Source organism: Betta splendens, chromosome 19, assembly GCF_900634795.4.
Source record: "Betta splendens chromosome 19, fBetSpl5.4, whole genome shotgun sequence".
NCBI lineage: Eukaryota > Metazoa > Chordata > Actinopteri > Anabantiformes > Osphronemidae > Betta > Betta splendens.
Window position 1 is genome coordinate 14,011,759 of NC_040898.2, and position 22,271 is coordinate 14,034,029.

The 22,271-nt window shown below is 47.8% G+C and overlaps 1 protein-coding gene across 4 annotated transcripts; it reads left to right on the forward strand.

Moving 5' to 3' along the window:
* Positions 1-479: 479 nt before the first annotated feature.
* srcap (Snf2-related CREBBP activator protein) lies at positions 480-22,225 on the forward strand. Of its 4 annotated transcripts, none has more exons than XM_029133774.3 (34): positions 480-673; positions 2,342-2,418; positions 2,671-5,708; positions 6,048-6,089; positions 6,361-6,624; positions 6,954-7,139; positions 7,257-7,397; positions 7,549-7,741; positions 8,437-8,606; positions 8,786-8,876; positions 8,958-9,047; positions 9,201-9,374; positions 9,500-9,723; positions 9,813-9,990; positions 10,098-10,234; positions 10,330-10,499; positions 10,902-11,231; positions 11,325-11,511; positions 11,623-11,792; positions 11,925-12,076; positions 12,163-12,378; positions 12,472-12,633; positions 12,801-12,947; positions 13,078-13,401; positions 13,664-13,836; positions 13,959-14,272; positions 14,353-14,555; positions 14,653-14,822; positions 14,927-15,123; positions 15,227-15,341; positions 15,666-15,791; positions 15,878-16,054; positions 16,229-16,312; positions 16,403-22,225. In XM_029133774.3, the coding sequence occupies exons 3-34, from the start codon at positions 2,916-2,918 to the stop codon at positions 20,927-20,929; spliced, it is 12,627 nt and encodes a 4,208-aa protein (XP_028989607.1). In that variant the 5' UTR covers positions 480-673; positions 2,342-2,418; positions 2,671-2,915; the 3' UTR covers positions 20,930-22,225. The 4 variants fall into 4 exon arrangements, with proteins under 4 accessions (XP_028989607.1, XP_028989610.1, XP_028989609.1 ...); XM_029133775.3 differs by lacking the exon at positions 480-673 and adding an exon at positions 1,256-1,274; XM_029133777.3 differs by lacking the exon at positions 12,801-12,947.
* Positions 22,226-22,271: the final 46 nt, after the last annotated feature.

Sequence of the window (22,271 nt, forward strand, 5' to 3'; positions counted from 1 at the left end):
TGCATTTTCATTAAATTATTACATTATCTGTAAAATGAGTACTGGTAGTTTTAGTAAACTGGTTCGTATACTTCACATTCTCCTTTATACTGTACTTATATTTAAATTTCACAGTGAAATATTGCAAGACTGCTTAAATTTTATTGGTAGCATTAGTTATTAGTTACAATTTTAAATTCAACTTAAAGTATTAATTATTAATTTCATAAATGAACTACCTATAAGTGGGCACCAAGTTCCTGTGAGATTTTGCATTGAGGTAAAAACTAAGAGATTAATTGTAATATTTCATGTTGGCATCTAAAACAACAAAACTAAAATATTACCGTCATTATTGCGGCTAAAATTACGTGAATGCGACCACTAACACCAAAATTCAAGTGGCGCGCTCGTCAACGTCTCGCGAGATTTCCGTGTGTTCTGTACTTTGTCAGCCGCAGCGGTCCTCCACCATTTCGCTGCGTAAAGTCTCCTCCCCGCGACCGCTACATTCTGCGCCGAAACCCAGTCTCTCCCGGTCCGTACTTTAACTTCTTCCCACAGACCTAGTGGTACCTCGTTGGGTACCGGGAGACAGTTTGGATTACTGGCATTACGGATTGAGTGTGATTATACGCGGATGACGACTCCTTCAATGAGAATTTAGTAAAAGAAAATCGGTCGGAAATTTCAGGTAGGTGGGAACTTAAGATGGCGGCCTTGAGAGGGCGGGGGGGCAAGGAGGAAGTAATAGGGGTCTTAAAGGGGGTGCTAGATTAACGAAAGTAATGCATTTTAGAGTGTAGAATAATTTGTCTAGATTACGTTTAAATTGCCTGACATTACGTATAATCGAGACTAAATTAAGAAGTGGGAACGCACATCACCTGACTAATTCAAATTGCAACGATTTTAAACGAAATAAAGCTATGTTGTGTCACTGTCGCTTCTACAAAGCCAACAGTGGACTACTGTGGATCCCCCTAGTTCCCCCGTGTAATCATTGCAAAATTTATATGGAACATATTAACATTGTTTTTGTTGTTTTGGTACACTTAAAAATGGAATAATAGCTTCTTACGTTTAAAACGGAATAATTTTAAATACTTTATTTTCTAGTATCGAGATTTGACCCCACGCAATGACGTCACGAGTGATTGTGCCCCCTTCTGTAGTGCCTCCAGAAGCGGGTTTAATACAACTTTTCTTGTGTTTTTGCTTTGCTGTGGCGTATTTTATACGCGTATGTTAAAATAAACGCGTTCCTTTGAGGCTGGAACATTACATAACTGCGGGTGGGTTTGAGGCGCCTGCGCATCAAATGAACGCACCCTGCTACTAACTCCGGTAGCCTGCTAGTTAGCAGCAGTGCCACCCAAGCACTGTTATTGTCGGCGCTAACGTTAGCTAGCTGGCTAGCTACACGCACAGCCAAACCTCTGTTCTGTGCAAATCCGTTCCTCAAATTTATTACAGTTTTTCCCATTTGCATAGTTGGAGGCCACATTAGTTCACATTGTTTTTAAAGAGTGCAGTTCGATACAACGTTAGGCAATAGCCACTTGGCGCTAGCTAGCAACTTGTGTAGCTTTTATGGAGAACCCGAACCTGTGTGCACGAAAGTCAGTTTTTATCTGCTCCACACAGACAGTATACATAACCAATGAGTGAAGCTTTAGGTTGCCATGGCACATGTGTATTCACAGATTCACGTGCCTGTAGGTAGCTACCACGAAGAACGTTTATACAAATGCTAGAGCTGGAAATGAATGACCAGAGGCCCGCGCGTTTAGTCGCCGGCTTTAGCGTTGGGAAGCGCATGCTGCAGAAAACCTTTCTGTGGACGACTGCAGCAAAGGCGAGCCGGGGCTGCTATTAAATTCTTTTATTACTGCTGCAAAATAACTCACTCAGACGATCAAGTGCACCAGCTGAGAGTCCTAGCACTACCTGGCTAGCCTAGCGTTAGCCTTTCCGACTACACATGCTGCTCGTCGTACTACACTTTACTGTTGAAGTTGCTAATTGAACATCTAAGAAATGTTTTCGCTTTAGTTCATTGAATGCAAAGCTCAATTGCAGTGATTAGGGAATTGTTCAAATATCTTTTGCTTTTTTTTTAAATGTGGAAAATACTTTTACAACTCTTTGCTAAATTACACTTTATAGAAAAACTTTAAAGGGTGACTTCAAACTTTTTTTAGTTTGGAAAGTACATAAATAAACTTATTTTTCTTTTTGTTTTTTGTGTATTAAAATATCTCCGCCCCCGAAGCAACATCAGGTGGTCCAGCTATGGCCTTGAATATATTTTATTTTAATTCAAAACAAACTGAAAGGTTGCTTTTTTTTCTCTCTGCAGAATATGTGGAGTGGACCCTAATTTCAGCATCCTGGAAGTAGAAAGCACAGAAGACCTGTGTCTCACGCCTCAGACAGGTGAGAAAATGATGCTTTTCATACATGTCCAGTCAACAGAATGTCATGTGATGTGATGTACTTACAGATTGTAGGTAGAGGTTTTTTTTTATTGTAACCTGTTATTAAGCAGTTAATATGAACACAGTGTGCAGCTTTTTTTTTTAATTAGAAGAACAAGTACAAACTGTGTTTGTGTTTTCGTGTGCCTGTTCATTTTTAGCTTTTGCCATAAATGGTCTTCTTTTATTAACTGCTGGTTCTATTCCCTAGGTGCAGTGTGTAGCGGGGGCAGCACAGAGGAAGGACGCTCTGGGGAGGAGGCGGTGCGGCAGCTTGCCACTCCGGCTCCGGCTGTGGATGTGCTGGGTGGCAACCCCCAAGCTGCACAGAATGTGGCTGGGGAGTCATCTCGGCATGCCCCGCAGCCGGTCGCAGCTGCCCCCCGCCCAGTCCCTCCGCTCACCACTCCGTCCACGGTGCCATTGCCGGAGAGCAGCGCCCCAGGGTTGCTCAGCATGGAGCGCATCTCTGAGACTCTCCCCGTCATTAGCGACTTTACGGGCAGCATATCCGAAGAAGTCCCCGCTATGGAGAGCGTTGCTGAAGTTGTTGGATTTGCAACAGCACACAGTGAAAAATCTAGTTCCTCTGCTGAGATGCAAACTCTTCCAGCTCCTCCTGTTGCCTCAGATACACAGATTGACAGCACACTGCAAGAGTTGCAATACGGTTCACAAACTGACACAAAGGAAAGTCCTTCAGACAGTCAGACATCTGGAGAAGGAGCTGCTCTTGTGGTTATTATGGGGTCAACCGAGGAACAGTTTGTTACAGTGGAATATAGACCAGAGACTAAAACTAACACGGAACTTGGTGGAAAAGAGCACACAGATGAAAGTATTCTCGCAAAAGCCCAGTCTCAGATCTGTTTCACATCTGTCTCTGTCCCACAATCAAGTGTTGACTTTAAAGTCACTACACAACATGAGGCTAAGGGGAAGTTTGTCAGGGAATCAACTGTTCATACAAGCCAAGGCAGCCATACACACCTGTCCGATACCCTGCAGGAGCAAGCAGGTGATCACCAGGACTCAAAACCATCTACACTCTTGTTACCCTCATCATGCAACAGTGAGATTACACAAACAGGCCGATCAAAAACACAACCTGAAATCATCAAAGAGAATTCAAATGATGCCAGAGAAACACCGAAAACAAATTCTTTGGGATCAGTTGAGACTTGTGAGCATGTTGAACCGCTTGATGAAACACCACCCCCTTCTGCTGAAATACTTGAGACCCAAAAGGCAGACGAGTCTCTCTGCTCTCTGCCCAGCAGCACAGCTGGCGCAGCAGACAGCAACAACCAAAGCAGCTGTGATCCCCTCATAGGAAGCGAGACGGTAGAGAGTAACGTGGGGGAAGAGCAAGCTGACATGACTGTCTCTTCATCTGACTTCACTGTCCTGCCAGAGTGCTCTGCCACACAGAATTCACAGGACACCTCTGCCATACCACCTTTGTTTGACACAGGTCTAGTGGTCTCCATAGCAGAAACATCTCATTCCTCTGATCAGATCCACACGACAGCGACGCCACTGATCGCTGAGCTTGTGCATTCAACCGATGCGCAAGAAATTGTGGTTGTCAGGGAGGAGGCTCACATCAGTGGGGACTGGTCCAGCATGCACCTAAATCAGAGTTACCTCCTCCAACGAGAAGATGGCAGCGTCTGTGAAGCTGCCATCATCAATCAGCTGAGCTCTGAGCTTTCTACTGGAGAACCAAAGCACTACGAAGAAGGCGATCAGCCAGTGGAAGTGTATGAGATTTGCAGCCTGGTGGAGGAGGTTGCTGAGGAAACGGTGGGTGCAGGGAGTAGCTCACAGATACCTCACTCTCCGACATATGAGGTAAACTTGTTCAACGCATTATTAGAGCATCCTGAGGAGTACACTGTCAAAGAGGAAGCGGAGTCGCATCTTCAACCGTCTATTCACACAATTAACGAAAGTGACACAGTCATAATTTCCCAGCAGCCCTTGCCTGCATCAAATGATGCAAATCAATTACCGGCTTGTTACAACAGTGCTGAGAACTTGTCCATACAAAGCACCAGGGTAGCAGCTATTGGCCATCATTTGGTGTTAGACGCTAACCCAGCTGTTGAAGTGACAAACTCGGGTGAGGTGTGTTTGCTAGAAGTAGCTGCCGTTACGTCCGACTCCTTCACAGTTGAACACATGGATACAAGTGCGCAAATTCTGACATCGTGTTCGCAGGTCAGTGCGGCATTCTCGCACCAAACAGAGGTGATTGCGTCTCCTGTAATTCACACGGTTCCCCAAAAAATGGGGACGGAGGCGACAGCTGCTTCATTGTCTCTTGTGTCCCCAGTGGGTTCTGTAACAGTGCATGTTTCACATGTAGAAAATCAACCCACTCTCAATCAGACCCCGGCAGTCACTGTTGTAAGTGCCACAAAGCCAGAGGCCTGTTTTTCTTCACATGCAGGGACCAAAGAATCCCAAGATTTAACAGCGACTCCGTTACAGAGTATTTGCAAAGTTGCTGTTCCAGGGCAAACCAAACCAGAGACGCTCTGCACCACTAAAACCTCTGGTACGATAAATCCAAACCTGCTCCTTCTCAAACCGGGAGCCAGTCTGCAACACCCGCCCTCCTTTTTGGCAATTGTTTCCCAGCAGCAGAATGCGTCTGGAGACATGGCCAGTGCCCACAGCTCACGGTCTGGCCCAAAGTCTGAGGAGTGCCTTCTCCAAACTGTCTCATCAGCGGACACTCTCTGTGCGTCTCATCCGACCCCGTGTTCCGTCAATAAAACTTGTGTGACAGCAGCTCCGCCTGTCAAGGTGCCGCAGCCTACAGTGAGCAGTAACATCACACTTCACCTTGCCCACACTGCGTCTGTCACCCCCACCAGCTCCACAAGCAAATCTGACAAAGAGGCCTTAACTGTTCCTAAAACGTCAAACCAAGCAGATCCTGTGCCTCAAGTTGGAACTGCGTATGTCACCCTTCCTGCTACGCCTCACGCTCATGAGACTCTGGCAGCGTCAGTGGAAAGGGACTGTACAACATCCTCCAGTTTTACCCACCACCAACCCGACCCCCTGTACACTGAGGAGGAGAGCGAGGACATGGAGCAGGATGAGGCAACGGAGGCTCAGGAGGCCAATTCAGGACAGGTCAGCAGCCCAGAGGAAGGCAGCGATGAGGAGGACGACGAAGACGATGACAACGACAAATCGGAAGGCATGATGACCACTCCTGAATCAGTACACAAGGTATTTTTATGACAATTTGGTCCATGTGCCAAACGTCTCTAAAGAAAAATGCCGCAGAAGTCTGCTGACACGTGTTCTAGTCTGTAGCTGTTCTTGTCTTTACTAGTAGTTTTTTAATTATATGTAAACCAGCACATATTAGAACCCTCGGCCTTGTTTGTACACAATTTTATTATCCTTCAGTCATATCAGGTATGTTAGCATGTTTATTTTCTAAGTACAACCTAACCATTCTGCAAATCCTCCGGCATGTACTCTATGTAAAAACAGTGTTCTTTTACTATTTAGTGAGTCATTTGTTTTACGTTAGCCACATGCTAAGCCATGTGTGTTTTCCAGCATGGACAGAGCAGGACAGACAGACAGGCAATGTTCCTAAAGGTAAGTGGTGGCTGTCGGACACCCAAGATAGGCTCCATTTAACAGGGCACTCACCAGCACATCCTAGACGTGGCCACTGTCTGATTTTTTATTTTTTTTATTTTTATTTTACTGGCTAATTTAGGTTTGCTGTTCATGCAAGGCTTCTGCTCAGTATATGATTTTGGTGCATGTGCAAACTTTAATGCATGTGGCTTTTATTTTGGTATGTTTTTGCTTTCTTCACCTTGTATTTGAGTTGATCTTGTTGTTTTTCTGCTCTGGCTTTTAGGTTCGTCAGTGGATAGCAGACAGGGTAACTGGGAACTCATCTCCCATCTCGCCCTCCACATCCTCCTACCACAGTCCCTCAATCACTAGTGACTGGGCCATGCCTCGGCGGGAGAGGGCGTCACCTCTTCGAGGGCCTCATGGCAAATTCGTGTCTCCTTCCATGGTTGGTGCCCACAGTTCATCCTCCTCGCCACCCGATCACTCTACTTCTCATCGACTTCGAGGAGAGCGTCACACAGACATGGCAGAACTGGCAAAACACGTGAGTGAGCATTAAGATGTATTCTAGTAACTTAAGAATCAGAAAAGCAAACAGGATCTTCAAGATTTGTTTAATGCTGAAATTTAAGTTACGAAAGAAAGTATGAAAACATTTCCTTATTTGCTACACAGAGCTGGAGCAGGTTAGTCAGGTGGCAACTATTTACCTGCATTACCACCTGTTGAACTCCCTGCCCTGGAATCAGAATCCAATGCTGCGGCACATGTACTGCACTGTGTACCACACTGGACCCACATAGTTATGTTTTACGAGGCATTGTTATTGTTAGCTTATGTCAGTGCAATAAACCCATTTATTGTGTCTTGTAGGAAGCAGATATTGAGCATCGAACCCAGGCTCTGAAGCGAGAGGGCTTCTGGTCGATAAAGCGTCTCACCCGCCTGACTGAGCCACAGCGAACCAAAGTCCACTGGGACTACCTGTGTGAAGAGATGCAGTGGCTGTCGGCTGATTTTGCTCAAGAGAGGCGCTGGAAGAGGGGGGTGGCAAGAAAGGTAGAGAGACAGAATATAAATCACTTACTATAAAGACAGTTAAGCGCTTTTAACCTCAAGGTGGGTGTTTATCATATTATTACTCCATTTCTCAAATTGTACTTACCATGTTATCAGGTGGTGCGAATGGTGATACGACATCATGAGGAACAGAGACAAAAAGAAGAGAAGGCCAAGCGAGATGAGCACGCTAAAATCAGAAGAGTCGCCTCTTCCATCGCAAAGGAGGTCCGGGCCTTCTGGAGCAGCGTCGAGAAGGTACAGACGCTTTGCCAGAACCCAGCAAACAAAACATTCTGCTTCAGCCGTGGAATCTGAAAGAATCGTGATCAGTGTTTCTGAACATGACATTCTCAGATGACTTGTTGTAAAAGTGAAAGTATTAAGAGAGATTGTGTCTTGTGTAAAGGTTGTGCAGTACAAGCAGCAGTCCAGACTGGAGGAGAAGAGGAAGAAGGCTTTGGACCTCCAGCTGGACTTCATTGTCGGGCAGACGGAGAAATACTCTGACCTCCTTAGCAAGTCACTGGCACCCAGCAGGCCTGCTGAACCCGTCCCTGTGAATCCTCAGAAGTCTCTCCCACCTCCAGTTGATGAGGATGGTAGGATTCATTTTTTCACACAAAACCCTCACATTTAAAAATGAAGCCTATTCTCTCCACATTATAGTACTAAAAATGCTGTTAGAGCTGATTCATTGCCTCAGACAGGGACGTTGTCATAGCTACACCAAAGACTGAATGTTCTGAAACGTCCACTGAGGTAAAAAGGAAACAAAATGTTTTTGTGTTTTTTTTTTTATTGACAAGGTTATTGGACTTTTGAAAAACCATGTTATCATGTACAAATGAAACCCTTGCCTGATTACTTGAGTTCTAACATATTTCCAGCTTCACTGAGAAGATACTTGTAATATTTAGTAGAACAGTGAAGGATTTTGTTTCTGAAGCCCTTTTAGTTAGAACTCCATGGCAACCTTCTCTTAAACTTGTCGGACTAGTCTATAGCACATGTTACAAAGCAGCTGATTTTAACAGATGTCAGAACTGACCTGGTAGTGGTTGATTTTGTTGTACCAGCGCTCTGGTCTTTTATTTATCTTTTACCATGTAAAAAAAACTTCTGATTAAACTAAGTGGTTTCCTGGTGGTGTTTTCCTAAAAAGCTTGTGGTTGAACAGTTAAATTAATATGTGGGGCACAAATGTTGTTTCAGATTCAAAAACACTTTGACTTCTGTGTCTGCTGTGCAGAAACAAAGTGCTATCCTATAAATCTATAATGGTGTTTTTATGCAGACCGAGACTTTGAGCCCCCATGTGAGGAGGAGGATGACGAAGAGACGATAGAGGTGGAGGAGCAACAGGAGGGCAATGATGCAGAGACCCACCGGAGAGAGATTGAATTGCTGAAGGAGGAGGGCATGCTACCTCTGGATCAGTTGCTCAGTACTCTGAATCTGCCACAGGTAAATGTACAAACCTGAGTACACATAACCACAGGGTTCACTTCCTTTCATTATACACGTTTTGAGCTAAATTATACCTCCCCAGGGTTAGACAGTCTTACAGCATTGTCATTACAATACTAAAATAAATCTAGAGATGTTTGCCGGCCTTTTAATTAGTCAATTACTGGATTACACAGGACTCTGGCTCAGAGGAAGAATGCTCTGATGAAACTTCGTCATCAGTGGAGGAAGAAGAGGATGGAGAATTCACTGCCAATGAAGAAGATGGTAAGATGCAGAAAAAAAAGTATGTGGTACAAATATTCTGATACAAATACACTTAAATTTATTGTGTACTTTTTGTTTCAGCTGAGGATGAGGAGGACACTATAGCAGCCCAAGAAAAGGTAGAAGGAAATGTAGATCATGCAGAAGAACTGGACGACTTGGAGAAGGAAGGTAGGTGTTTGTCATAAACTGTAATATTATAAAATAACCTCTAGTTTACTACAAACAGCAAAAATTACAAATCCCAAAACAACTTAAGATTGTACATAACTGCATGTCAACCTTTCCAGACTTAACCCTATTATATCTGTGCTTCTCCTCAAGGCGATATGAGTATTGAGGAACTGCTGGAGAAGTACAAAGGAGCATATGCCTCCGACTTTGAGGTGCCATCTCCATCTGGCTCCAAAGCAAGCTCTGATTCAGAGGTGTCTGGGGATGAGGAGGAGGAGAGTGAAGAAGTTGAGAGTGACGTGGAAAGCAACACTTCCTCCTCAGGTAGCATCTTTCTCACAGGGAACCAAAATAACCTCATGTAAACTTTGCTCAAACACTGACAGTTGTTATAAACTGGGAAATACTGTGTTCTGTGATGACGTCCTTTCTCAATGGTTTTGTCACAGATTCACAGGGAGACAGTGCAGATGATGACACGGAAAAGGACGAAGAGGAGAGTGAGGATGAAGAGGATGACGATGACAGTAGGGATGAAGGAATGGAGGTCTTGCTAAAGGAGGGAGATCACAGCCCATCATCCTCTAGTTCACGCCCAAAGAAAGAAATCAGCCATATTGCAGCCACTGCAGAAAGTCTGCAGCCTAAAGGCTACACTTTGGCTACTACAAAGGTAATTCAGGGAAATTTACAGCAATGTTTAGTTTTGTTGTTTGACTGCAGTTCTGGATTTACATTTATTTTTCAAATCCTCATTCAAAGGTCAAGACTCCCATCCCGTTCCTACTTCACGGCACCTTACGTGAATACCAGCACATTGGACTCGACTGGTTGGTCACAATGTACGAGAAGAAGCTCAATGGCATTCTGGCTGATGAGATGGGTCTTGGCAAGACCATCCAGACTATCGCTCTGCTGGCTCATCTGGCATGTGAAAAAGGTAAAAAATGGACTCAATTTATATATTGCAGGCCCAAATGACTTTTAAAGGTCATTTTGAGTATTTCCCAAACAATTGAACTAATTCACAAGTATTGTTTTTTTTAGGTAACTGGGGCCCTCATCTCATCATAGTCCCCACCAGTGTGATGCTGAACTGGGAGATGGAGTTGAAGCGCTGGTGTCCTGGGTTTAAAATCCTCACTTACTTTGGCAGCCAGAAGGAGAGAAAGCTGAAGAGACAGGTAATAGGTTCACTGGTATTGTTATTTTATTGGCAGTGGCTGTTTTCTAATTTAGTCTTTTAGCCTGACAGATTTTGGTTTTACTACTTTCTTAGGGTTGGACTAAGCCCAACGCGTTTCATGTGTGCATCACATCATACAAGCTGGTGCTGCAAGATCACCAAGCTTTCAGACGCAAGTCTTGGCGTTATCTGATCCTCGATGAGGCACAAAACATCAAGAACTTCAAGTCCCAGCGCTGGCAAAGCCTGCTGAACTTTAACAGGTCAGTGGAGTTGAATGTTTTGTGGGGACCTAAATGAGGACAGAACAATGTGCCCCCATGAAAGCGGTAGTGTCAGTGTTACAGGGTTTCACATGTCAGAAGCTAGTAATATGTAGGAAGTGGATTTCAGTCGGTATTGGTGTATAACCAACGCGCTGTCTTCATAGCAAAGTCGGACATCTAGTCTCAACACGTGAAGCAATTTGTCTCATCCAAGTGAACGTAATTGGACTAGGTTGCCATGCTTTGGCTGGTGGCCTGGTCCAGATGGTGGCAACGTCTCACTGTTATAGATCTGGGGACTTGTGTAGCTTCTGTGCAGGAGCACTCACTAACTCGCATTTAGTTGCAGTCACAGTCTCTACACCACACATAACCTTCTCCACTGCCTTCTACCTCCAGCCACCGGCGACTGCTGCTGACTGGAACTCCTCTGCAGAACAGCCTGATGGAGCTGTGGTCTCTCATGCATTTCCTCATGCCCCACGTCTTCCAATCTCATCGCGAATTCAAGGAGTGGTTCTCAAACCCTCTGACGGGAATGATCGAGGGTAGTCAGGAGTACAACGAGGGCCTGGTCAAGAGACTCCACAAAGTGCTGAGGCCCTTCTTGCTCAGGAGGATCAAGGCTGACGTAGAGAAGCAAATGCCCAAGAAATACGAGCATGTGGTGCGCTGTCGCCTTTCTAAGCGACAGCGATTCCTCTACGACGATTTCATGGCACAGGCTTCGTAAGTCATGACACAATCCAAAGGAAATAATAACTTTACACATCTTGGTTGTTACCTGAAAAAATTTTAGCAATTTGGTCTTTTAATTGACAGGACCCGGGAAACACTGGCCAGTGGTCACTTCATGTCAGTCATCAACATCCTCATGCAGCTCCGCAAAGTGTGCAACCATCCCAACCTGTTTGACCCTCGGCCCATCTCGTCTCCCTTCATCACGCAGCCCATTGTTTTCCATACAGCCTCGCTGGTGCAGGACGCCCTGGACATTGCTCCTTTGAAGGTCAGCAGGAAAGGACCAGTGGCATAATGCCCTACTTTTAAATGGGGGCAGTAATATGAAGGACCTGTCCCTTGAAGCCACTGGTTAATTTTAATTGAATTGTTTCCTCAGCGCTGCGACCTGTCTATGTTTGACTTTGTCGGTCTGGAGAGCCGTGTGTCCCGATATCAGGCAGATGTCTTCCTGCCGCGGCACAAGGTCAGCCGCCAACTGATCCAGGAGATCATGGACTCCCCTGAGCCCCCTCCTAGACCCAAACCAGTTCGCATGAAGGTCAACAGGTACACGGTTCAATTTAACATACTTTTGACCTTTATGACTCAACTTTAAGACAACAATTCTTCTTACGAGGCCGACGGGGTTTAAAATGTTAATTAACACATTGGTTGGGATTTAATTTGTTTTTGTTTTAGGATGTTCCAGCCGCCTCCTAAAGGTGATAATCGATCTGTTCTGCTGATGAACAAACCTACCTGCGCTGTGTCCTCCGCTGCTCCGACCCTCAAACCCCCTCCAGTAACAGAGGCCACAGCAGCTCCTGCACCTGCTCCTGTAGTTCAGCAAGGTGAGTGACAGACAGAACACTGTCAGAGCTTGTGTTAACTAATTAAGAGAACTTTAAAAAAGCTTTTTATTTCAATCTTTTTCTAGTGGTGTGTTCAGTGGCAGCCACACCCCCTCCTCGCCCTCTCATGCATCCTGCAGCTCAAACTGCAGTGAGATCCAGTGCTCCAAAGCCAGTGCTGACTGTCCGGCCTCCCACAGCTCCCTGCACTGCCAGCGTCCCTGCACACCCAAGTCCGACCACCAGCAGCGTCATGCCTCAGAGGGTTCTACTCAGTCCAGACATGCAAGCTAGGTTGCCTTGTAAGTTCATGGTGACATTATATAAAGTTACCAGTTAAATTTTATAAAAAAAAAGTTACTTATGTGTTTCTTTTTTTGCTTTGCCCTTTAAAGCTGGTGAAGTAGTGAGTATAGCCCAGCTTGCCTCCTTGGCGGGGCGACCTGTGTCGACATGTCAGGGCAGTAAACCGGTCACCTTCCAGCTCCAGGGCAACAAGCTGACTCTATCTGGAGCCCAGATCCACCAAGTCCCAGCGTCTCCACGTCCAGTTCAAGGTTTGTTGTTAGTGGATCAAAGTACATTAGTTGTTGCATTTTCCAGAACAGACAGGATTGATCGTAGACCATTTAGTGTATAGGGGCCAGGATACACTTGGTACTTTGGGCAAGTGTTGAATTGAGTCGGGTTGTGTAGTAAAGGGTCTGTGTCGCTCACTGTACAGGTAGTGTGATGCATCTGGTGTCCAGCGGGGTGCAGCACCACCTCATTAGCCAGTCTGCCCAGGTGGCTGTCCAGAGCACACACCCTGCTTACACCTCCTCTACCGCTGCCTCTGCTAATCGCCTGCCTCACAATGCCTCCGCACAAGGTTTTATACCGTTCTCTCTCTCTAAAGCCCCTCAGAAAGAAATATCTAGATGTATATATTTAGTATTGTACACGTCTGATAAATGTTTTGAGTATATTATTATTTATGTTGATCATTTCCTCTTCATCAGTGTCGTCCACCATGATGAGCAGTCCTGGCGTTGTGAAGATCGTTGTGCGTCAATCAACAGGCAAGGAGGGCGGGCCTGTGCCCACCCTGGCAGTGACTCCTTCCCCTCGTATTGCTCCTCAGGCCTCCCCTTCCTCACTAGCCAACACGACCCCTGTCAGAAATACTGCTCCACTACAGATTGCCCAGCGCACCCCAGGTCCTGCCACTGCCCACTACACCATAGCTCCCCCTAGAAACCCAACGTCAACCCCAAACCAGCCTCAACCCCCACGCCCTATCCTCAAATTAGTGCAGCCTCTTCCATCAACCACAGAGCAGCCAGGTGAGAGAACGAGGTCCTGTTTTTCTGAGTTGTGCACATGCATCACAAGCAGAGCTAGCACACATTGTTACTGCTAATTGCTAATTTTCTTTGCTGTTGTTTGATTTTTTTAAAAAATCTGCTTGGTGTGCCTAGAAAGATTAGGCAGTCAAAAAATATCTGTTAATTTAATGTATTTGAGTCTGATTTGGCTTTTTGGAAGAGGTAGTTGACAAATAAAATCAAACCAATGTCGCTACTTTCTCCCCTGTCCTTTGGTTAGTTGCAGCTCAGGTGTCTGCTTCATCCACTGTGTCAAAGCCCTCGATGACCCCCCGTGACAATAGCAGCAGTCAAATGCCAGCTACCACAAAGGCAAGAACCAGTGCAAGCGCCAAACCCACCCCTCCACCAAGAAAACGGCCCCCTCCACCTCCCCGCTCTCCTTTCTATGTGGTAAGTAAAGGTCTACCGCGACAGCAGCGGACGTCAGATGTGATAGTGCAGAGGCTCACTTCTGCTTTAGCCTTTTGTAATGGGCTAAAATAATGAAAGTAATGTTTCTTCTCTCTCGACAGTCGTGGATGGGAGAAAGCCTAAAGCAGCAGCGTGAAAGCCGGCTGGACTTCATCATGCGGGTCAACGAGCGCCACTGCGGCGCGAAGCCTGTGTACGGACAGGAGGTTTTGGACTTTCTGACTTTCCTTCCTGGTCCTCGACCGCTGCCATCTGCCCTTAGCTCTCAGGGGGAATGGGGCCGCTCGGGTCACAGCAGCTGTGTGTTTGCACAGTCGCAAAACAAATACGACTACTGGTTTCAGAGTCGTGCTGTGAGAAAGGCTATCGAGGGCATCGAGGAGAGGCTGGAGCTGCTCAGCGACGTTATTGACAGGTTGGCATCTGGTCAAGATTTATTTTTACAGTAAAAAATTGGGGATACAAAATCTTTAACTACTACTTTTTTCATTTTAGGTTTACGTTTGTGATTCCTCCAGTGGAGGCTCCACCCATCTCCATGCATTGCTGCCACCCTCCTCCATCCCTGAGCCACAAGCAGGCAGTTTTCTCCACCATGCTGTCGACTCAGGTCGCTCCACTCACCCGCAGCCTCCACCGTATTCACTGTAACATGAGGACCCAGTTCCCGGACCTCAGGCTCATACAGTATGACTGTGGTAAGCTCTTGGGATGCTTTTGCTCAGCAGACCGCCACTAAAAATGCTAGACATGGTTTTCAGTGTGGTCTAATCCCTCGTGGTCACTTGTGTGCAGGTAAACTTCAGACTCTCCACACTTTGCTTCGAAAGCTGAAGACGGGAGGCCATCGGGTGTTGATCTTTACGCAGATGACGCGGATGTTAGATGTGTTGGAGCAGTTCCTTAACTACCACGGACACATCTACCTCCGTCTGGATGGCAGCACACGTGTAGAGCAGAGACAGGCGAGTGCTTTACAAATACCTTCAGGACATGTTGTTTGTTTACACAGAAAACACAAAAGCTAAAACGACAAGGTAAATATCCAATGTCTGTGCTCATCCCTCAGGCTCTCATGGAACGCTTCAATGCAGATCGGCGTATCTTCTGCTTCATTTTGTCAACTCGCAGCGGCGGTGTGGGAGTAAACCTCACGGGGGCCGACACTGTTGTTTTCTATGACAGTGATTGGAACCCCACCATGGACGCACAGGCCCAGGACCGTTGCCATCGCATTGGTCAAACCCGGGACGTCCACATATACAGGTGACGGGGAATTCAAGTTTAGAAATAAAAGGATGAAAGAAAACCTTTTGCAACTTGCAACACGATTACAACAACATATTAATGGTTTCTTATTTCTCTTCAGGCTGATCAGCGAGCGAACAGTGGAGGAGAACATTCTGAAGAAAGCCAACCAGAAGAGGATGTTGGGAGACATGGCTATTGAGGGAGGAAATTTTACCACTGCCTTTTTCAAACAGGTAGGAATTTACCGGCTGTAATTTGCTAAATAAATAACAAAGATGATAACTTACATCATTTACAAGTTGCGTTTGGTCATTTCTTTGACTCCTTTGATTTGATTGCTGTGATGGCTTTAATTGACACAATCCCTGCACATAATTCTCTTTGAACAGTCTGTACCATCTTGTTACTTTAATTAGATCTGGTTTATTCCATTTCATATCATACTAGGTCTGTATGCAACTAGTTAAAGCATCACATAAAATACATCCTTAAGCAGATCATTGCATCTCATCATTTTTTGTTCAGCTGAACCTGTTTCACTTTTACGTCTTCTGCAGCAAACCATACGAGAACTGTTTGATGTGAATGATGGGGACAAGAAAGAGGTGGCAGTGGAGCTGACTGTGCCCCAGGGTGACGAGGAGGAAGCCGTCAACAAACAGAGCACCACCATTCTGGAGCAGGTTGGCTACACATGCAAGATGCGCTTAGCACATACCTTTGTTACTTTGCAAAGCACAGGACTTGATCATCTTAAATGCTTTTGCAGGCTTTGTGTCGTGCAGAGGATGAGGAAGACATAGTAGCAGCGTCTCAGGCTAAAGCAGAACAGGTGGCAGAGCTGGCGGAGTTTAACGAGAACATACCCCTGGATGACGGAGGGGAACAGGAGGAAGTGGAGGAACTCTCCAAAGCCGAGCAGGAAATAGCAGCTCTGGTGGAGCAGGTAATGAAAGTGGATGTGTTTTAAGAATAATAAGTCATAAGAAGAAGTCAGATAAGAGAAGTTTCAAATATCTGACATTGAGATGTATGCAAGCTTGGATCTGCAGTGTATTATATTTGGGTGTGATGTTCATTCATACTGAATTAATGCTCCATTTTCTCTTCCTGCCTTCAGCTCACTCCCATTGAACGTTATGCCATGAACTTTCTGGAAGCCTCGTTAGAAGATGTTTGCAAAGAAGAACTGAAACAAGCTGAGGTGAGGCCTTCTCTTGAAAACGTGTTCTTATTAATCTAAGGCGGTTAGATTATTATTGGTTAAATATCTGCTCTTGATGTGTGTTTATAGGAGCAGGTGGAGGCTGCAAGGAAAGGCCTGGATCAGGCCAAGGAGGAAGGCCTCAAGCTTCATGCTTCTTCTGATGAAGATGATGACGACTTTTTGTCACCGCTTGCTGCCGTGGAGCCTGTTCACCCAACTCCAGGCCGCCGTGGTCGTAAACCCAAGGACAAGGACAAGATTGTTACCTCAACAAGGACCAGTGGCAGACTCCGTGGGGCCTCGCCTGAAACTGAGCCCGAGCCCACAACCCCTAAAGAAGTGCCTGAAAGACTCCGTCTTGGTCTGAGAGGACGAGGAGCTGCCAAAGATGCTGGTACTGTGTCGACCACCCTGTCACTCACAGACCATCAAAAACCCCACTCATCAACCAGGCCCCAAGACTCCAACAAACTGTCGAAGGGTTCATCACCTGCCAGAGATCACCAGACCATCAAATCAAAAAGCCTAGCAAACTGTTCCAATTCCAGTCCAGTGCCTTCCCCTTCCACCACATCTCCTCCTGGAGGGAAACATCAATGTGCTGCAGAGATGGAGCACAGCTCCCGAGCAGAGAGAGGGGAAAATGATGGGGAAAATGAGAGGAGAGTGTCTGAGTCATCGATGGAGTCCAGCTGCCCAGGGGACCACCTGACAAAGGACGACGGCAAAGACAACAGTGCCATGTCTCCTCCCTCCAGCAGATCACCGCGCAAGCGTCAGTCCGCAGACGGTGAGGTCCTGCGGGGCCTGGTCGAAGACTCACCCTCAGCCAAGGTTTTGCGGAAACTTCCGGGAAGACTGGTGACAGTGGTGGAGGAGAAGGAGCCGAGGAGAAGGCGGCGTCGAGGAAGTGGCACTGTAGGAGGAGGCTCTTCAGAAGATGCGGCCGAGGAGAATGCTGCTGGATTCATCGATGAGTCAAACAAAGGCAGTGCATCGCCAAGCCCAGACGGTAAAGTTAAAGGGGTTGTTACTAGAGCCCCGCAGGACCAAGACTCTACTCCCTCTGTTCACCATCAGCCCGTCAGAGGATATCCCCCGTATTCCCCACCTCACCTCTCCCCTGACATGCCCATGCTGAGAAACCTCCCCGTGCGGCGCAGGCTGGAAACTGAATCTCGCATGGCTGCCCAGCTGGGAGAGCACCAGCCGCAAATGGGGCGCGGACGGGGAGCAAACCCGTCCAAGAGAACGGACACCCCACCAGGCAGAGACTCTACTTGTACCCCTGCAGAGTCCAGTGTGGATTCCGTTGCTCCACCTGTGAAACGTAAAAGGGGTCGGCCGCCTAAGATTCACCCCAAACCTGTAGCGGCTCCTTCCCAGCCCGCCCCAGCAAGCTTGCAGGGAGACCAGCCTCTCATTCCAAAACGGAAGAGGGGCCGTCCCCGCAAAGACTCCACAGTCATTCCACACATCGTAAGTGTCATGAACTCTAAACAAGAGACTTCTCCAACTCAAGTGTCTGGTTTGTCAAGCACGTGGCCGACTGCAGCCCAGAAGGAGACTCTCACAGCTGTGGTTCCCAGCACAGTTCAAGACCCTCAGGGTCTCAGAACTGATGAAACTGACACTAAAACCGAGGTTTTAGCCTCTGCTGTAAATTCAGATCAGACTTCTACACCAGTTACAGTCAATGAGCCTGCTGAACCTACTGCACCTGTGCCACAGGTGACCACGCCCCTTCCTTTGCCTGCTTCCTCCTCCCCCTCAGACCAGGTCGTAACTTTACCTCCAGCTGCAGCCCTAAGCTCAGACACAGCACTAGCCTGTGTACCTTCTACATCCTCGTCTACCAGTGTCCCAGTCACTGGGAGCCCAACCACCACTACACCGTCTCCACCTGCCAGTAACAACTCAACTCTTTCACAAGCCAAACCAACTTTAGCTCCTGCAGCTCCTGTCGAGACAAAACCTTCAGCTGTGAAATCAACAGAACCACAGTCCGCCACTACAGTTGGCAGACCAGTTGCTGCTCCACTACCCAGCATAGCGGTTCCAACATCAGTCCCTGTCACAATGATCACAACACCCACTACCATAGTCTCAAAAACATCAAGTGCTACAGCAGCAGTGATCACAACAACTGCTGCTGCAGAGAACAAGACACAAGCTCCTGCATCATCTCCCCCAGCAACTGTGACCTCAGCTCCAGTTTTCAGTTTGCTGAGCGTAACTACAACTACACCAACCTCAATAACTACAGCAACAACCACATCAGCAATACAAACCGCAAGTTCATCAGACTCAACGTTAACAACCCCAGTAGGAACTAAACAAGCTAGCTGTAGCACAGCCCCCGAAACGACCACAACCATCACATCAACGCCACCAACGACGGTCACAGGTGCAGTCAATGCAGCACCAGCTTCTCCAGCCCAAGTAGAGACCGTGACGGCTGCCAAAATCCTAATCGAACCAGAACCAACGTCAACCACCGTTCAAATGCCTGCAGAGGAAACAACAGAGGCTGCAGCAGCATCGCCTGCCTCCACCTGCACCAGTGCCCCAGCCATAGCCTCTCCCAGTGAAACCACCAGCCCCGGGGAGGCAAATGCAGATGTCAGTTCATCAGTGTCAATAGATGTGACGACGACTCCAACAACAGCAGCAGCTCCTTCTGAGAACACCTCTGCACCAGTATCAGCATCCACAGACTCTGAAACAGCTCCATTAATAGCAGTCACCACAGCTCCACTCACCCAAGAACATCCAGTTGTTAGCACAAACGCAACACTTACGGCTGTGCCAGTAGCAGAAACCACAGCTGCTCCGACTAAAATGGATTCTCCTGCAACCACCCCTGAAGCATCTGCTGCCACTTCTCACCAGGAACACAACTCTGCTTCCATCCTAGAGGTGCCAACAGCAGCCTCCACAGAGGTGCTGCCTCAGACGCCCACGGCTGCTCCCTCCTGTGTTTCATCAGAGAAGCAGTCCACAGAGCCGGCACTAACAGAATCTGCATCTGAAACAGACTCCCACATGGTGACGAAAATTGAAGAGGATGCTGTGGAGGCAGACGCAGGGATGAGCAGAGAGGACGGCGACATGCAGATCGAGAAGTCTCAGCCTGAAATAATGGTGAGTTTCTCTGAGGCCAAAGAGTCGGAGGCACGAGAAGAAGCAACGACCGCAACTCCTCCTCAGCAAAAAGAAGCCAAGGAGACAAAGGAAGCTCCCGAACCCCAGAAACAGAAAAGGCCCCTGAGTCGGCAGAGCAGTCAGGAGTCGACCTGCTCCTCCTCACCCTCGTCTGGGTGCTCCACATCCACCCTAACTCGTCACGCTCACCACAAGAAGACATATGAAAACAGACATCCCACTAAGAAGAGACGAGTGGACGTCACCTCAGACGCAGGGGAGGAGGACGCAAAGGAGGGGGAGGACCAGGAAGAGGAGCGCTCCGGCTCTCGGAAGAGACGGGCCAGGTCTTCATCTTCCTCCTCTGACTCGGACAGCGGCGAAGGCAGGAAGGAACACCGGGTGACTCGCTCAGCGAAGCGCAGGTTACAGGATCAGGAGAAAGAGCAGGACGACAAACCGGCTGGAAAGAAACCTTCACGCAGCTCGCACAGAAATGCGTCACACAATGCCAACGCGTCCACGGGCGGAGAGTCTGGCAGCGACACATCTTCAGTCAGGACGACCAGGAAGTCTGCAGCCTCGCAGCCGCCGCAGGACGTTAAGACTCAGACGAGCAGCGGGCCCTTGTTGCCTCCGGAGCCTGAGGTTCTGGGGAAGAGGTGCTCGGCGCTCAACGCTGCAGCCAAGCTTCAGGCCATGAAGGGCAGAGTGGACACCCCCGGCCACACCCCCCGGAAAGACTCGGTAACCAAGTCTACTGGGACCTCTCCTGCCTCTTCAGCTGAGAAGATCCAGAAGCCTAAAAGCAAGAGCGTGCCGGCCTCTCCTTCTCCTCAGAGTAACTCCACCAACAACAAGAGCGGTGGCAGCAAACCGTCAACACCTGGTCAGTCCAACCGTCCATCCGCCCGCTCCACCAGGCAGTGCCCCGGTTCTCTGCTTCCACCTCTGGAGGGGGAGTACAAGAGGTCCAAGCCAGAGGAGAAGGAGACGGGCAGCAGGAAGTCGTCCGGGGGCAAGGACTGCGAGGCCGAGGGGCAGCCGTCCTCCAGGGGCCACAGCGCCTGCAGCAGCGTGAGCAGCGACGGCGAGGGCGGCGGACGCAGCAGCAGGAGCCGCAGCAGCAGCAACAGCAGCCAGCGCACCCACAGCATCAGCTCCCAGAACACCGACCGCAGGGGCTCCCGCTCCCGCGCCGCGTCCTCGGGCAGCGAGCGCGAGGGCGACCGCAGCTCGGACCGGGCCAAAGCCCGAGACAAGCAGCAGCGGCGGCAGCAGCAGCAGCAGGAGGGCCGCAGGGACGGCCGCAGGTCCCAGAAGCTGCTGCAGGAGGCGACGGGCGGCTCGGGGGCGGAGGGCACGCCGGACAGGGTGCTGCGCAGCGTGGCGGCGCTCGCCGCCGTGCAGGCGCGCTCGCCGGCGGCGAGCACCCGCTCCTCCTCCAGTCAGCACCGCAACAAGACGTGATCGGGAGGCGCCGAAGGGCAGAGCGCGATAGGACAGCCAGTCTGCACTCGCAGGAACGCGGGGGCGGAGCCAGGGACCTCCCCGCCTCCTGGGCCCTCTTCCTTCCCGACTGGAGCTGGTCCCGGTACCGGCTGGATGCTGGACTGAGAGTATGAACGCGGCACCGACACACGCTACAGTGGATGAACTGACCACTGAGACATAACGGGGGCAAACGGTGCAAGAGGTAATAAAGGCAAGTTGTCAATTCACATTATGTACTGTATCATTAAGGACTGGGACGCTCAGATCTTATGTTTTAAGATGGGATTATACAGCACCCTCTATTAGGGTTATAAATGAAGTCATTTCTGTGACATAAACCTTTTGGAGTGACCAGTTGTATTGTAAGTTGGAGGTTTTAGACGGTTTGGTTTTTGAACATTTCTTCAGCTGTCCTGACTATTGTTTCTTTGTAGTCAGTTGATAAGTTATGCATATTTTATAATTTCTTCCAGGGTATTAGGAAGAGAACAGATCTGTAAATGTGATCTTTGCTGCACTATGCTGGAGCTTGTCTTTGCCTGGGTCCCCTCCTCCCCCCATGTCGATTTCTGTTCATTGGATTAATTTTTAAATCCAGCCTTGCATTCTCATTTTGCACATCCAAGTACATTGTGGTGTAGTGAAAAATGTTTTTACATCAATTTAAAGTCAGATAATTAAGTCCTGGTACCTTACAATGTATCTCTACAGTCTGAAAATGTGTCACTGAAACATCTGGAGACAAAATCCAAATTCTTTCTCCCGATCTTCCCAAAGGAAAGTTGGAGTTACGTCATTAAAGCCTTTTCATGTATTTATATGGAAATGTTGAAATTAAAGAGTGCCTCTTTGGCCAAATGGGTTTGAACCTCAGATTGCCTTGTTTAGCACCTGAAGCAGGGGTGTGGAGCTTCTCAAATAAAAAGGTTAAAATGCCCACATGAAATATGGAACAAGCACCCTGTGCATCAGTGCTATCAAATTGTTTTGTCAGCATCACTTCATTGCTCTTCGTTCATGTAAAAAAAATCTTGGATAAAATGTGAATAAAATTACTAGTACAGTTCCAGATGGATGTAAATTGTTGATTTACTTTTGGACTTGGTCAAAGCTACTTTGAGCAAAGTTGGTATTTGGAGGTGGGGGCGGGTTGTTTATGGTGATCTTGTTTTTGTCTTGATTTTGTTGCATTCCTTTTGATCCCTTGTAATTCCACATTGTTTTACTTGAAAAATTAAGACAATTACAGTTCAATAAAAAGACCAAAAGTTAGTTGCCATTTTTTCCCCAATGTTGTCAAAGATTTTTACCCAGTTTT

Coding starts and splice junctions, on each gene's coding strand:
- srcap (XM_029133774.3), top strand. CDS start 2,916: ATGGAGCGCATCTCTGAGACTCTCCCCGTCATTAGCGACTTTACGGGC. Junction 7,742..8,436: donor ACCTCCAGTTGATGAGGATG/GTAGGATTCATT, acceptor GTTTTTATGCAG/ACCGAGACTTTGAGCCCCCA. Junction 14,273..14,352: donor CTCAGCGACGTTATTGACAG/GTTGGCATCTGG, acceptor TTTTCATTTTAG/GTTTACGTTTGTGATTCCTC.